Raw genomic sequence first — 17407 nt, forward strand, 5'->3', positions numbered from 1 at the left:
CCTGCTGCACTCATGATGTACATAGACTCAGGCAGGCTAACACATACATGTAAATAAAATAAAAAAGGTCACCACTTTCCAAATCATGTCCGAGGACAGGTGAGAACAGGTATGTTTGGAGAGACTTCACGAGCTCCTAGAGCAGTGCCACAGCTCGAGAAGGATGCTTGGGTCAGTAAAGTATGTGTTCGTGTTTAGTAAGACTTCCAGCATTTAACCGTGAGCATTAATGAAAATACAGCCACTTGTTGCTTTGTTGTGTAACTTCTCTGAATAAAGTTGACAGTGCTGTTGCTGCCCCAGTGAGCATACCTGATGCTTCCAATGCTGCTGGGGACACAACCTAGCTAATATAGCTGAGCAGGGCAGACTGCAATTAAAACAGTCACCCCAGGGTAAGCAGTCCTGGTTTGCTGACACGGGTGACCACAGATCTACTTTCCCCAACTTCCTGGCAGTTAAGACCTTCTCTCTAGAACCCAACAATTTCCCCTGGATGCCCCTCAACCCTCCGACACCCTGTTCCTTATGACGCTTTTTCTGTTTAAGGCAGACCATACATAGTACAGCAATCAGTCAGCCAGCAGTTTGTGGCTGACCTCAGTACTAGGCTCTCTGCCCCAGCAAACATACCCTTTGCCCACAGAACCATAGTCTCTTTCCACTGCAATGGTGACCACAGGACACATCCAGCTCCATCCTTTGCCTTAAAGAACCTGCTGTGGCCAGGTGGTAGTGGCGCACACCTTTTAATCCCAGCACTCTGGAGGCAGAAGCAGGTGGAGCTCTGAGTTTGAGGTCAGCCTGGTCTACAGAATGAGTTCTAGGACAGCCAGGACTATTATACAGAGACACTCTGTCTTGAAAAACAAAGCAAAACAAACAAAAAAAATCCTGTTGTGGTTTTATTATTAATTTTTTTTGTATTTTGTTTTCTGTCCTGTGGTGCTTTCTTTTCTTTTTCTTTTTTGAGATAGGGTTTCTCTGTAGCTTTGGAGCCTGTCTTGGAACTTTATAAGCAACTGTAAAGGCAGAATCACAGGTGATGATTCACTCCAGTGCTGTGGAATAAGAGCTGTATGTTCAAGCAGAGATGGCCAACCCCAGGTGCTCAAACAGTACTACATTTGCTACTATCAGTGCCCAACCTTTTTCTTTTTCCCTATATGTAAGAAAGAACTTTTGTTTTTCCTCCCAACACAGGGAAAACTGCATGTTCACTCTGAACAAATCAATGAAAAAAAGAAGCAAGTTCATTTTAGCTTTTTATTAAAATGCTTAGGATACAGACTGACCTTCCTTTGTAAATGACAGCTTTACTTTTGCTGAAATAGGACACATGTACACTCTGATATACAGAATGGAGTCTCAGTTCATCAGAGGCCCTGGACAAGGGGCCCTGACCCTCGGGTGGAGTTGCGCTCACTGCAGCAGCTTCTTCTGGCCACCTTACTTAAGATGGTTTCTGTGGGGCAGGAAACAGACTGGTGCCACTTTTCAGTAATCTCTTTCTCCAGTGGCCAGAATAAACCACTTTCACAAAGAGCCACCCTGGGCAGAGTCCAGTCTTCTAGCTTGCTATAGGGCGATTAGGGACAAATGAGGAAGACAAATAAGAAAACCAACACTGAGGCAATCACTGCCATGTGCCTGGACAGAGAGACCCTATGGGCAGCCTTTAGCCAAAGGTAGTGAAAAGCACACCAGGTACCTACCCTAGTTCACTCGCCATCAGCTAGATTCCTTCATTAAGGTTTAACAACCCTTTCCACACCGACAGTTCTCATTCCACCTATTCGTGGGTGAACAATGCATGTACTTTACAGACAAGATACCTCACCAAGCCTCTACATTGGGAACCTGGCAGCATGAGAGAACACTGTCCCACAAGCTCAGTGCTCAAAACTAACACGCGAGAACTCACTCTCCAGGAGTGTGCTACACATCTTCCCTATCCTCTTGAGGACACAAGCCTGTCACAATGCAGCAGAATCGTAATTTTCACCTAAGAACCTACCTCTCACCTTGCAGTAAGGGAAGCAAGAAGCAAGACACCCTCCCTTCTGCAGACCATCTCCTCGCCTTTCATCTACTACAAGGGGAGAATATAAAGTTAACATCATGAAAACCCAAGACAACAAAATGCTGTAAAAATCATGTTCATAATCCTCAGAGGGCTGCTGCTTTCCCGCCAGTGCTCACTGCTCCAGGGGGTGCCCCAGAGCCAAACAGGAAGGCCATTTCATGTTTTCTCTGCTTCCTACTGGAGTGGAAAACAGGAGCCCACTGAATATATCCTTGGTGCACTTGTTGCTACCAGAGCAGACGGAGAGGTCCTCTACCAACAGAATTCAGAGCCTTAAGCTGTTGACTGTGACCTGTGTCCCCTCCTGTTCAGAACACGAACATCCCCCTAGAATTACTCAAACGCTTCTGAGACACTCTTAGCATGGGGTCTACATGAGAGACGTTAACTCTTCCATGAGGCAAAAGTCACTTTTTATATCTACAGTGAAAAAAGCAAGGTGCTACACAGAGATGAAATTCCACAACAGTATAAAAGCAAAGCCTGCTGACCGCAAACTGCAAGTAAAGCTGACAATGTAACAATGACACTTTCCCACTCCACACGAGGGCCTCCCCAGACCACAGTGGAGACCGCCCCGGCAAGGCCAAGGCACCGGTCTCTCCTGGCACTTGTGCTCTCAGGTGCCACCTCCAACAAGGCAGTTACACAGTGGAGCTCTGGCCTCCAGCGCGCTATCTGTTCATAATTTTATGAAGTACCTAAATTTCATTTACTAATTTAAAAAAAAAAGAATAGAAAATCTGGACCAAGTAAATTGTGAACTCAAAAAGTTAGAGAAGGGATACCAATTACATTAACAACACTTTCTTTAAAAAATAGAATCACTTTCTTTTGAAATCAACCAGTGGTGAGACGTGTTTTTCTTTCCAGGTGTCCCATGATGGCACCCAGCTTTCCCTGGCAAATCCTGCCAGCCCAAGTCCCTGCACACTGACCTGCATCAGCAGGCAGACAGTGTTACTTCCCACGAGTGGAGAAGAGCACATGTCACCACTGGGCGATGAGCGTAGACAGAGATGCATGGCTTCTCAACGCCAGACATGGTTGGAGAGCTTTCCTTGTTGTATTAGGAAAGTCCATGAGGAAGCTGTGAATAGGATCAGTCCAGAAGAAAAACTCTTTATTTTCACTGTCCAAACATCAGTCAATATACTGGGAGAGCCAGCGGAAGCCCTCGCCGTAGCCTTGCCTCTTGAGCACACTGCACATGAATACTTCCATGGGGCGGGCGTTCAGCTCTTTCAGAGACACATTTCCCTAAGGGAGGAAAAGCCCAGAAAGCCCTGTTAGGACCTCTACATGCAAAAGCACAAGTAAACATAGACAGTAACTACAAAATGTATCTGGCCATACAGATTACTTCTGCGGCCTCCAGTTTCAGAATAAAAATTAACAGCTTCTACATCCTGAAAACATGCTCTGAATACCCAACATTCATCTGGGTAGTTATGACAAGGAACTGTAAAGAGAACTTCCGGAACCCATGGACCCAGCATGTCCTCTGACAGACAAAACGAGCTTGAACATTTTAGCACATTCGTTAACATAAGCATTCAGGAACAGACACTGTCGGGCTGCATGGGAGACACTGCTGTGTATGTAGCACTCATACAGAAAGGAGGAGGAAGCACTCACACACACACTAATAAACATATGCAATATAGGCAGGTTTTCAGTGTAGCCCAGGGCTACCCTCAATGTGCATCACCACACCTGGCCTGGAAGCATTTCTAGAAATAAACAGATAATGAGTCAAAATGATGGATATGGAGCTAAGCCAGGCATGGTGGTGCACATCTTTAATCCCAGCCATCTGGAGGCAGTGGTAGGTGGATCTCTGTGAGTCAGAATCCAGTCTACAGTCCCAGGTTATCCAAGGCTACACAGAGAGACTCTGCCTCAAAAAAATAAATAAATGGGAATAATGTAAAAAAAAAAAAAGTTCATAGACAACAGTTAAAATTTAAAAGCAGAAGACAGAGAACAGGGGAAAATAGCTCAGTGGACAACGTGCCTGATGCTGATCCCCAGCACCCACATAGCTAGGCATGGTGGGACACATCTGTGATCCCCGTGCTGAGAGAGTACAGAACCAGGTTGATTCCTGAAGCTTGTTGGCTAGGCAACCTAACCTAATAGATAAAAATTCTTTCATTGAAAATGACAGCCGGGGACCATAGGAGAGGGGACAAGGGGAGAGGGGAGAAAAGGGGGAGTTGAGAAAAATTTATAGCTCATAAAAATAATAAAATAAATGGCAGTTAAAAAAAAAGGAAAAGAAAATGGCAGCCAAAGTTGACCCAGGTCTCTCCATACATAAACAAGTAATGACACATACAGAAAGAGCCGGGTTTATATTTCTATATTTTCTCTCTCATCACAGTCTGCTTTTCTAGACCAGAACCTCTCTTCACACTATAGGGCACACTAATGTAGGACATTCCAGTTCTATTTCTGGTTTTATTATCCATTTGCTATACGAACCTGAACAAACTACTATTTCCTCACTGGCAAAATAGGATAATAGTTTCACATCTATCAGCAAGAAGCACCGAGGATAATGAGTGCTTTGATCTTAATACCTGGAAAACCTAAATAACTAATACTTTTTAAATATTTTTATTTTTTAATTATGCATATATATGTGTGTCTGTGGCAACGTGCAGGTGAATACAGTGCCCATGGAGGCCATTAACTGATGTCAGATTCCCTGGAGCTAGAGTTATAAGTGGTTGTGCATTGCCCAACATGGGTACCGAGAAATAAACTTGGGTTCTCTGTATAAGTAGGACGTACTCTTAATTGCTGAGCCATCTCCTCAGCCCCAAAGAATTCTTTAAAAGACTGAAGTCAAGTGTCCTGACACACTTTTATTCCCAGCACTGGGGAGGCAGAGACAGGCAGATCTCTAAGAGTTCAAGGCTAGCCTGGCCTACATAGACTTTGTTTCAAAATAGTAATAATAATTAATATTTTTAGTCTGGAAAGATGGCTCAGAGGTTAAGAACACTGACTACTCTTCCGGAGGTTCTGAGTTCAATTCCCAGCAACCACATGGTGGCTCACAACCATCTGTAATGAGATCTGGTGCCCTCTTCTGGCCTGCAGCCATACATGCCAGAACACTGTATACTTAATAAATAAATTCTTTAAAAAAAAGTTTTGAAAAAAAATTAATATTTTTATTTTATTTTATTTTATTTATTTATTATTATTTTTTTTTGGATTTTTCGAGACAGGGTTTCTCCGTAGCTTTTGGTTCCTGTCCTGGAACTAGCTCTTGTAGACCAGGCTGGCCTCGAACTCACAGAGATCCGCCTGCCTCCGCCTCCCGAGTGCTGGGATTAAAGGCGTGCGCCACCACCGCCCGGCAAAAAAATTAATATTTTTAAACCCCAAAATAAACAAACATTAGTTAGCTGTTGGAGCTTGCTCCTCATGCCCCTATCCAGCTGGTTTTGTTAGAGCAGGCCCTGATAATTAGCACCTAATAGTGGCTAACAACCATCTCTTACACCAGTCCCAGGGTATCCAACACCTTCTTCTGATATCTGTGAGCACTGCATATTTATGGTGCACAGGCATATATGAAGGCAAAATGCCCATACGCATAAAATATTAAAAGAAAACTGCCATTTCTACAATTTCTTCAATTATTAGGCACTAGAAAACAGGTAAAGGAGATAGGAGTATAGCTCAGTGGTATAGTACTTAGCATGTACAAGGCCCTGGGTTCAAGGCCCTTTTTCTATCACTGGGAAGGAGGAAAGGAAAAAGGAGAGGGAAGAGGGAGGATGATGGCTAAAGAATATGTCCTGATAAAACATTCACACTGAAGAGACCCTGTCTCAAAAAAAACAAAAAAGGAAAAGCACCCATGTTTAAGTGCCATGAGTATCCTCTTCACACCTCCTTTAAGACTTTTTCTTACCTTTCCTGTGGTCTGTCCATAGAGCCCAAATATTTCACGGAGTTTTTCTTCACTGATAGCATCTGTCCTGTCAATTTTGTTTCCCAAGATAAGAATTGGCACATTGGATATTGTTTCATCAGTCATTAAAGCCTAAAAACAGAATTAAAACAGCAAACAAACCCGAGTGAGCAACTTAGAAAATGAAGGCTCATCTCGTAATAAAAGCCAACCTCTACTGTTTGATGAGGCATCATGTGGTCCTCTTTGCATCTGACAAACGGCTCATGTTGGCATTAGGTGCCAAGAGGATCACAAGTGAGATGCCCTGGGTTCATGTTTGTTAACAAACCCAAGGCAAAACCAGAACATACTGAGTGTTACAATGAACGAGGACAGAAAGTCAACACTAGCGTAACAATTCATGCTTGAACAAAATCTTAGCCAAGATGTGGAATTGATTTTTTTTTTTTTTTTTTTTTTTTTTTTTTGGTTTTTCGAGACAGGGTTTCTCTGTGGCTTTGGAGCCTGTCCTGGAACTAGCTCTTGCAGACCAGGTGAAACCAGGTTCCACAGAAGGGCAGAACTTGGTAGGTGGAAAGAATGAAGGGCACAAACAATAGCTATGCAACAGTGTGAGAATTCAGGAAGCCACACTGAGCACCGCTTAACTGAATTAAGACATTTACACAGATGTGCAGCAACAGATGGCAACTGACAACCCGAATGTTAAATCGCACTAGATCCTAAAGAATGTGAACCTGAAGTCAGCAGATCTACACCTTCAGGACAGTAAACTGATAAACACTGTCTGTTTGCAATGCTCACCTAGGAGAGGATCTGTAAGACAGCAGCAATTATTGGATTGAACAAGAAGGATTCTGGGAAGAATTGAAGGAAGGGTCTGAAACAATATATCAGACAAAAGAGGAGACAATGTGGGCATGGATTTCAAGACCTGATTCTCACTACAGGAAAGCAGAGTTGGGAGAACATGTGTGCTTTTACCCTGAAAGCGATTAAAACCATTAAAGGAAACAAGCAAGGGGATGAGTGACAAGTTCCCTCTGGCATGCCACTGCGTGCAGGGTGGTGGGAGAATCTACAACAATTTACAGGTTCCCAGAGCATGTCCAGGATGCTGGAGAAGAACAATCACTAGCTTCACTTCAGGAAGGGCCATCTAGTAGGCAGCATTGTGAGGCTGGAGCTCAGCAGGTGTGGGTGAGGGCACCACCATGCAGATGATGACGGAAGAAGCATTAGGACTAGCCTATTGAGGACCAAGCAGAAGAACAAGTGCAAGAGCTAACACTAGCTGGACATGTGGAGCACTCTAACAATCTCAGCATTTGGGACGCTACAGAAGAGACCAGGCTGGTCTACACAGCAAGACTGTCTCAAAAAAAGACAACCAAATTAATAAATCAAAAATTAAATCAAGAGTATAAAATAAAAGAGAGAGAGAAAGAGACAATAAAGTAGGGGCTGGAGAGATGGTTCAGTGGGTAAGAACACTCTCAGCTCTTCCAGAGGATCTAGGTTCAATTCAAATGGCAGTGCACACCTGTCTGTAACTCCAGTTCCAGAGTTTCTGACACCTTTACACAGACATAACACCAGCGAGCATGGGATTGATTGATAGATGATAGAGAGAGAGAGAGAGAGAGAGAGACAGACAGACAAAAGGCCAGGCAGGGGTGGTGCCCGCCTTTAACCACAGCACTTGGGAGGCAGAGGCAGGTGGGTCTGTGAGTTTGAGGGCAGGTTGAGCTACAGAGTGAGTTCCAGGACAGCCTGGACTGCTACACAGAGAAACCCTGTCTCAAAAAAAAAACCAAAGAAGAAAAAAAAAGGAAAGAGATGGAGAGACGGCACTGTAGAGACAGCTATGTGATTAAGAGCACTGCTTTTGTAGGACTTGGATTTGGTTCTCAGTACCCAGCTCACAATCTTCTATAACTCCAGTTCCATGAGATATGACATTTTCTTCTGGCCTCTATAAGCACCAGGCATGCATGTGGTACACATACATACATGCATGTGGTACACATACATACATGCATGCAAATACGCATACAAAACAATTTTAGAAATAAAAACAACAAGATACAGGTAAAGGAATAGGCATTACAAGGAACATTACAGAAAGTCTGACAAAGAAGAAAACCCAAAGTGAGTAAAAAACTTGAGCGTGCTAGTGGACCACCAAAGTCCATCACATGACTCTGAAGTAGATTTAAAAATATAAAAACTCAGGGCTGGATAGATGGCATACTGGTTAAGAGCACTGGCTGTTCTTCCAGATCCGAAGTTCAACTCCCAGCACTCACATGGAGGCTCACAATCATCTATAACTGAAGTCCTATGGATCTGATACCCTCTTCTGGAGCACAGATGTACAAGCAGACAAGACACCCAAAGACATAATACATAAATGAATCTTTTTTTTAAAAGTATAAAAACTCTTTGAGAGTTTCACTATACCAAGACTACATAAAGAGCAACCATAACAAGGGAACACTACTAACTAGGCTGGGACAACAGGCAGAAATGAGGAGTGTTGTGAGCAGCCTGAGCCATCAGGCAGCCTTATCATATGACCTATAAAACACTATTTATTCAAGTTCAAGCTGAGGTTCCTCAGGACATTGAAAAACTAAATCTCACTCTGTTAGAGAAATGGACCAGCAGTTTGTTGAGAGCACTGGCTGCTCTTCCAGAACCATCCCAGCACCCACACGATGGCTCATAATTGTTTATTATTGGTTAGCTCCATATCTAGTGCCCTTCTCTGGCCTCTGCAGGCACCAGGCAAACACATAGCACTCATATACAGATTCAGACAAACACTCACAGACATAAAATAAATACATCTTAAAAAAGGCAAATCCCATGTCTCAGATTTTAAAATCCGTTCTTCTAGCACTCTGACCACATTAAGTACTGGCACTACAGAATTGCAGTTCTTAACACAAAGGGCAAGAAAGGAAAAGCTATATATAAAATAAAACCTACAGTAAGCTCAATTTTGGATTCCATGAGGCGAGAATGATCCGCACAGTCCACCAGAAAAACTATCCCATTAATCGCTGGCAGATAATTTTTCCAAACCCGACGAGCTAAAAGACAAAATTTGTAGATCAACAAAACAGTTGACAAGTGAATAACCTAATGGTCTATAGAATGAGATTTGCCGAGCTTACCACATCCTGGCCGCCAATGGTAGTTAAAACAGAGGATACATACTGATGGCCTATGAGCAAATCCTGAGTTTTGAAATCTAGGAGGTTCTGCCTTCCTTGACAAAGGGTAAACCTAGCAACTCCATACCCATCTGTAACTTAGTGGCTGTCCCCTTCGTTAAAGTTTGCCCAAATCTCCACCAGTCCCAATGCTGTAAATGAGGAAATAATAAACTCACCAGTTTGGGCCCTGGAGCTACCTTTGTTTGCAACCTCCAAATTAAAACATGATAATATGATTTAATTGTTCATATAATTTTGGTTCCATGGTAATTCCTAATAGCTAATTTGTATGTGTGCTCACAGACTTGAAAGGTGGACCTGGTATGTACCTGAAACTTTCAGGCCAGGTACTCAGTTTCCAATAATTAAGCAATGCTTTCTGTTTATCATTGTCCTGAGATATGTTCCCACAACATTGTGCAGATTGGGCTGGCCTTGAACTCTCCATCAGATCCCCATTACTGAAATTACAGATCTGTGCCAACATGCCAGCAATAAATAATTTATTTATGTGATTACTTTTTGTGACAAGACATGGTGAATGTTTCAAAGTAGTGCTTTAACGTACTATAATTTCAGGGCATTGGGGGTGAGGATTGGTGAGCTACATTCTCACAACTTAAGGGATTTGCTTTTTGAGACAGGACCTTCCCACATGGTCCAAGCTGACACTCATGTCCCTAGTGCTGGGGTGCTGGGATTGCAGACATGTGCCACCACACCCAGACTGTATTATATTTCCAGTGCTCACATGGATCACAAAGGAGGCAGATCCGCATGGTCGCCTGGCTGCCTCTAAAGTGGGGTGGGACAAAGACTGCAGTCTCACTCTCACTCCTTGTCACACATGACAGTTTATCACAAGCCTGTGTGACTTTTATAAATTAAAATTTAAGAAGTCACACAAATAAAAATCATCAAGACGCACAATACTGTAGTAACTCCTCTCAAATGGCAGTCACACATACACCTGTGTGTGCTAGCAGCTGGGAGCTTGAGGTAGGAAGATCGAGAAGAGTTCAGGGCCAGAAGCCAGCAAGACGGCTCGGCAGGTCATCACCTGAGTCTAATTCTAGAGCCCACACAGTGGAAGGAAAGACTTGTTCCCACAAGTCGCTCTCTAAACGCCATAGGTGTGCTGAAGCGTGAAAACAAACAAACACACACACACACACTAAATATTTAAAAAAAGTTAAAAACAAACAAAATCAGTTCAGGACTTGGAGACAAGGTTCGGTACTTAAGATGGGGAGCAGGTAGGGGTGGGGTGGGAACGGGATAGCTATGTAAAATAAGAAAAGATTATATTAAGAAATTCTTAATTTAAGCCGGGAGGTGGTGGCACACACCTTGACAGGACATAAAACTATAGTGAAACCCTGTCTGGGAAAAAAAACAAACAAAAAATTCTTAATTAAAAAAAAATTTCTCTCTCTCCCACCCCGCCTCTCCTGTTGACACGGTTTCTCTGTGTAGCCCTCGTTGCAGTGGGACTCTCACTCTATAGACCAGGCTGGCCTCAAGCATTGAGACCAGTGAGTCTCTGCTTCTCAAATGCTCCCTCACAGGATTGCAATTAGTTTCTTTTCCCAGTCTTCTCAGAATATTCTCAAGTCTTAAACAGCTCACCCCTGCTCCTAGAGTTTTGCCAAATACAAACTGAGGGTCCATCAGACAAAAATACCCATTCTGTAGATCTCTAAAATACACAGAAGGGAGACTGGGAGTGTGGCTCAATGGTAAACCACTTACTTAACATGTACCAGGCCCTGAGTCTGATCCCCAGCACAGCAGAAAACAAGTCAGCAGGGGCTAGACATGACTCAGTGGTTAAGGGTGTGTACTGTTGGACCCAAGTTCAGTTCCCAGCACCACAGTCCTTAACTCCAGCTTCAGGAGGATTCAATGCCTCTGGCCTCTGCCAGTACCTACACTCACATGCACACATACGCCCACACAAAAAACTTTTATAAATAAAAGTAAACTTACTTTTTAAAAAATTGACAAGGCTGGAGAAATGGTTCAGCAATTAAGAACACTGGCTCCTCTTCCAAAGGACTTGGGTTCTATTCTCAGCACCCACCCAATAGATTACGAATGTCTCTAACTCTAGTTCTGGGGGATCCAATACCCTCTACTAGGTTCTGTGGGCACCAGGCATACATAGCACATACGGACAGCACATAAACATATACGCAGGCAAAGCACCCAGAAAAATAAAATAATTTTGAAAATTTTATAGGTGTAAATTAAAAGCAAATAAACAAATATCCATAGAACACACTTTATGGGAATCTAAGAGACAGAGACATAGGCCAAATAAGGCAAAAAGGACTTAGAGCTGAGCAAAAAGGTATTAGAAAATGTCTCAACTGTCCCAAATGAGCAGAGCACACAAAATACCAGTTGAAAGGGGTCACAAATACCCAGCGTTCTTCTGGAAATTTTTGAGAAATTTAAAATTAATTGTTAAGTAATAAAATCTCTTACATATTCACATCCTACTGAATAAAGTATACAAAACAGACTTGGTAACTAAACATAAATATGATATTTTATGGCCAGCCTGGTCTATACAAAGTTCCAGGCCAGACAAAACTATATATTGAGATCCTATCTTAAAAACAACACCACTAAACAAGACTACTCAACATGTCATTGAGTAGACAAAACTTTCTCAAATGATTCATAAAATAAATAGCACTATGTACTAAAAGAGACTAGCAAATCTGGACAAAATCTATAAACAAACAAAATTCCCTGTATATTTACACCTTTTTAAACACAATTAAAATTAGAAAAACTCAGGCATGGTGGTGCATGCCTGCAATCCTAGCACCTGGGAGGTGAAAACAGAGCACCAGGGAACTCATGGGGGGCCTGGGCTACATACATGAAACCTGTCTCTAACAGAAAAGTAGACGAAACAACCTCACTGAAGTAGTAAAACTCTAATCCTAAATACAAATAATTTACAAGGTAAAATGAGGGCTGGTGAGACAGTTCAAAGGATAGAAGTCCTTGCCTCACTAGGATGGGGACCCGAGCTTGAGTCCCCAACAAGGTGGAAGAAAGAACCAAGTCCACAAAGTTGTCTCCCAACCTCCACACCAGAACCATGGCATGCACACCCCATACATTATGCATGTGCACACACAATTTTTAATTTTAAAAAGGTTAAGTGGTACATTTCTGTGCCACTGTGTCTCAGAAAATATCCTCAGTCTCTTACCTTGTTCATGTCCACCAAGATCAAAAGTGGTAAAAGTCATTCCAGCAATTGTCAGCTCTTCTGAGGCTAAAAGTACCAAAAACAAAACAAGAAGGCAAAAGAAATAAACTTCCAACCAAAAGTCCAAGTGCTAGTACTAAAAACCAGTACTAATGCAAATGTAATTACATTTTCAAGTTGTTAAAAGGGCACAGGAATGGAAATAGTCTTAAGCTAAAAGTTCTGTTTTTCTTTTCTTCAAAAGTTTTCTGCTTAAGATCAGATATGGAAGCTGCATCTCATTACGGAACTGGTCAGCAAAGTCAGTGACAAAGTTCCAGAGACGCAGTGTAACTGACCTGAGTGTATCAAGAGTAACTTCAAAGAATTCTGGTTTCAGGGGCCTCACCTCAGTTGTAACAGAATTACATGAATTGGAGACTCAGCCTCCACACATGACACTGACCATCAAAAGGTCTCACCTGGTATTCTGAAACTTACTGGGATGCAGTGTTGGTACGTGCTGGCCTAGTCTGTCATCTTTCAGCATATGAAGAAGAGTGGTTTTGCCTGCATTGTCCAAACCCAAGAATACAAGTTTTCCAGATTTCTTGTAGAGTCCTACGAGAGAAAAGAACGCCTTAATGTTCTTCCCACCAAAGGTCCCTTAGGTATAAATTGAGGCAACGTAATTGCAACCTGTAATTTAGTTCATGAAAATGGCTTTACCTAAGAACTGGAGCACACTGCTGAAGCCATTGTAGATCCATTCAAAGATGAAAGACATTATTGATGTTTATAACCTGTGTAAAACATAAAAATAAAATAACTTTCTATGTGCCTTATTCTCTGGCCATGGTACATGTTCATAGACCCAAGTTTTCTAGACTAGGAAAGCTGGAGACATGGCTCAGCAGTTAAGAATGCTTGCTGCTCTTCTAAAGGACCCAGATTTGACTTGCAGCACTCACATGACTGTTCATGTTCCAGGGGATCTAATACTCTCTCCTAGCCTCCATGGTAAGCATGCATGCAAGCAAGCAAAACCCTCAAATATATAAAATAAAAATCAATCTTGTGCCAGGTAGTGGTGGAGCATGCCTTTAATTCCAGAACTTGGGAGACAGAGACAGGCAGATTTCTGAGTTTGAGGCCAGCCTGGTCTACAAAGTGAGTTTATAAGACAGCTAGGGCTACACAGAGAAACCTTGTCTTGAAAAACAAACAAAAATATCAATCTTGCAAAGACCAACTAATCTCCTTCCCCCTTGAAACAGATTTTACACTATGAAGGGAAGCCTCTAGAATTTTCTTATCTGCAAATTCAGATACTCAGAGAACTAGGAGTCCATGCACGGCCTCCTTTACTGTGAGACGTATTCACTCCAGGCAGCTGCCCATTCACTTAGATAACCACTGGTGCCTACTAGTTGGCAACATTCTTTGGAATTTTTTAATAATCAAACCAAGCTGGGCTTTAATCCCAGCACTTGGGAAACAGAGGCAGGAAAATCTTTGACCAGCCCTACCCATACTCATTTGTAATACAGCAAGAGGCTCCAAAGCAAGTAAATATCTTATTTGTTCTTTTGAAACAGTGTCTCAACTACATAGCACTGGACTGCTGGCACAAGTCATGTCAATTAATACAGGCATCAACACTACTTTTTCTATTTCCTGTAGACTTAGAAAAATATACAACTCAAGGCTACTGACAGGCATATAAATATAAACTCTAAGTGTAGTTAAGAGGATTTAGAAATACTGAGAAATGGTAAAGATTCTCAGAGATCCATTTCCTGAACGTTTACATCACTGCCTCAGTTTAGTGCGGAAAAGAAAAACCACTCTTTTTCAGGACAAACTTTATACAAGATGCCGCCAATTGCAATCAGACAAAACTGTCATGAACAGTAATTGGAGGATTGGTTACCCACAAAATATGTGTGTCTATACAGTGGTATACATGTATATGTTCTTTTATCTTTTTAGTGATAAGATCTTGCTGAATTGCCCCAGGCTGGCTTCAAAACACCAGGGCTTCAGCATTCTGAATAGCTACTATGTGAAGCCTTACCTATATTCTTCCAATATGCAGATGAAAAGCAAACTATCTAGTTATTGGGGTTAAGCCTATGGCCTGACCTTAGAACCTACTTCATGCTTATTCCATTCAGGTTTCAGAAAACAAGAACAATGTTTAGTCAGAGGTACAGATAGAAAACTGTGAAACACACACAGAACACATTTAATATGTTGAGAAATAGCCAGGAAGGGTATACACACCTGTGATCTCACCATTCAAGAGGCTCAAGAAGATCACAAACTCAAGGCCAGCCAGCTTAAGCTATACATCAAAACCCTGCCTTCTCGCCTTCTCCTGCCCCCCAAACCCCCCCCCAAAAAAAAAGGAAAGGGAAAGGAAAGAAAAAACCCTGGAGCCAGGGCATTGTGGCCTGTGCCTGTAATCCAAGCACTTAGAAGGCAGAAGCAGAGTATTAGGAGTTCAAAGACAGCCTCAGCTATATAGTGACTCTAAGACAGCTTGAATCATGAGAGATCCCATCTCCAAAAATAAATGAAAATTTTAAGGGAGGGGAGGCTGAGATGTAGCCCAGTGCTAGGAAAGCATACTTAGCTAACATACATAGCCCTGTGTTTGATTCTTGGCATTGACAACCAACCAACCGAACACACACACACACACACACACACACACACAGAGAGAGAGAGAGAGAGAGAGAGAGAAACAGAGAGATTGCTTTATCTTTAAACTTAGTCCAGTAACAGTATATACTTAAGTTTAAACTTACTGCAGGTAAATAAAACAATACACCTTTCTTCTACAGTTTCCCAAATGAAACATCCTCCCTTGTTTTTCTCACTTTATTTTTGGAGAAACACAGTTCATCTTTAACAGGCTATCACTCCCACTGTGGTCACGCCTCACAATCCAGCACTTCTAAATTCAGTGTACTAGTTTGCTGCCAATAGTATAGGTACTTCTAAATTTTTTACTACTTTTTTAGAAGTATTCCCAAGACGGGTAGGGCGGTGTAAACTTTAGTCACAGCACTTAGGAGGCTGAGGCAGGAAAATGAGCTTGAGTTTGTAGCAGCTTTGCCTATATATAGTAAGTTCCAGGCCAGCCTGGGCTACACAGTCAAACTACTTAAAAAAAAAAAAAAAAAGGAAAGCAAGTATTCTACATCTGCTTAATTTATGCATCACTTAAGGAATTTTTTTTAAAGTGGTAACTGAATTATTTTGATTTTCTAACTTATTTTCCTTTGCAGTCTTTGTTTTAAAAGCCCCATAAATTCTTTCCACTAAAACGATATAGAAAAAGTATCAAAATGAACTCGTCAGTGATGCTAAAAAGTAGCGACTCCTACCAGATCCCAGGAGTTGGGTTGCCCTGCTGTCTGAGGTTGAGTAAACAGCCTTGCTGACTGCTCTGTCCTTGAGATCTCAGGATCTGAACCAATTCATGTTTCAGCAACCTTAGAATTTACAGTCCCTGCCCTATCTCTCACTTCATCCTTTCCCCAACTCTCTCAAGCAGGGATCTCTGGCCTCATTTAACTAGACGAGGATGTGGACACTCTTAGGCTACTTGCCTTTTTGAGGCTGTGTGGCTGAAAGTGTCAACTCCAAGGACTTAAAACTCTCACCTAAAACTGAAGCCTTTCCTGCTAACGTAAAATTCCAGTCACAAACCTTCCGAAAAGGAAACTTATTTCCCTAACTTACCACCTACCTACACGATGGTATTTTTCCTAAAGAACATTCTCTTTTTCTATTCTTCATCTACTCTATCATCTATGGAATACTAAGAAAACATTAAAACCAACAACACTATTCCTGAACCTAAAGTAAAAACTTACAATTATCAAGACTGGTGGAAACAAACAAAAGCGAAGTCCCCAAATGACCACTGGCCAATAAAGACGTACTCTTTACTTGTACGTATTCCCTCCAGATGAACCTGGGGTAGAAGGCAGCTGGTTATAACCTAAGGAACTCTACGTTGCGGCGAGGTAAATGTCAAAGATCAGCTAGCTTTCTGCCAATTTCTCCTAAACCTCCGTCTCAACCTGAGCAGATGGAGCCAAATACTGGGAAAACACCAGAACAGGAGAATACTGAGAAAGGGTCTTTGTTACCATCTTCGCCTGGGCAAAAATGATGGTATCGTTCATCTACGATACACGCCCAAGAGGGAATTTTCCCATGCATAGGAAAAAAGGCGAGGGTGTTGGTGGAAGGAGTGAACACTGGATTCCAGACAGGGCGTCGGATGCCCAGAGGCTGAAAGTGGGGCTCATGGCCCTAGGGTCTGCAGAACCCAAGGCTGAGCTCCCAGGGCTCCAGCTAGCCTCACCGAGGACCGAGGCTCCTCCGCCACCGAGGCCACGAACCCGTTCCAAAAACCCGAACGCCGCCACGCCACCCCGCAGCTGCGGCCCGTCCCCGCCCAGAGCCGGCCCGCGGAACCGCCTGCGTGTCACTTCCCCCCCACCCAGCCCCTCCACCGCGGCCCCCGCCCCGCTCTTCGCTGCCGCCCGCCCAGAGCCCCGTGCCCCACTGCCGCCTCTTCTGCTGGGACCCCTACTCACGGCCCGAGGAGCTCCTCCCGCGGTGGCTGGCGGCGCGACCCTCCCTCAGAGCACACAGAACAGCAGTACCCGGGACCGCCAGCTACGCGCCGGATGTGCGTCACGCCCCTCCCACGGGACTTCCGTGGCACGCACTGGCCTCGCCCCCTCCCGCGTCACGGCGTTTGGCCGGTGGGTACCGCCCTACCAGCCACTCAGGCCGCGGAGGGGCGGGCCCAAGAAGTGACGTACGCGCCGGCTGTGGCCCCGCCCTCTCCCTGAAGTAGCACGAGACGTGGCAATGCCTGTCAGGCGGCCAGGGCTTCTGTGCCCAAGTGCAGCAGCTCCTCC

The 17407-nt window shown here is 43.3% G+C and overlaps 1 protein-coding gene across 2 annotated transcripts; it reads right to left on the minus strand.

Moving 5' to 3' along the window:
- Positions 1-1252: 1252 nt before the first annotated feature.
- Sar1a (secretion associated Ras related GTPase 1A) lies at positions 1253-17204 on the minus strand. Of its 2 annotated transcripts, none has more exons than XM_041656368.1 (7): positions 17078-17204; positions 13188-13261; positions 12960-13079; positions 12480-12545; positions 9018-9121; positions 6021-6152; positions 1253-3346 (listed from the first exon to the last, which is right to left on the minus strand). In XM_041656368.1, the coding sequence occupies exons 2-7, from the start codon at positions 13243-13245 to the stop codon at positions 3230-3232; spliced, it is 597 nt and encodes a 198-aa protein (XP_041512302.1). In that variant the 5' UTR covers positions 13246-13261; positions 17078-17204; the 3' UTR covers positions 1253-3229. The 2 variants fall into 2 exon arrangements, with proteins under 2 accessions (XP_041512302.1, XP_041512303.1); XM_041656369.1 differs by lacking the exon at positions 17078-17204 and adding an exon at positions 16346-16403.
- Between the last annotated feature and the right edge of the window lie 203 nt (positions 17205-17407).

This window comes from Microtus oregoni, unplaced genomic scaffold (assembly GCF_018167655.1).
Source record: "Microtus oregoni isolate MIOR12 unplaced genomic scaffold, Mior012 000007F_ref0000211, whole genome shotgun sequence".
Classification (NCBI taxonomy): Eukaryota; Metazoa; Chordata; class Mammalia; order Rodentia; family Cricetidae; genus Microtus; species Microtus oregoni.

Bases quoted from the DNA above. Each gene is read 5' to 3' on its own strand.
- Sar1a (XM_041656368.1), bottom strand. From the start codon at position 13,245: ATGTCTTTCATCTTTGAATGGATCTACAATGGCTTCAGCAGTGTGCTC. The intron at 12,546-12,959 runs GTAAGTTTCAGA...TGGTACTTTTAG, and splicing joins CGTACCAACACTGCATCCCA to CCTCAGAAGAGCTGACAATT. The intron at 9,122-12,479 runs GTAAGAGACTGA...TTTGTCTTTTAG, and splicing joins TCTTGGTGGACATGAACAAG to CTCGTCGGGTTTGGAAAAAT.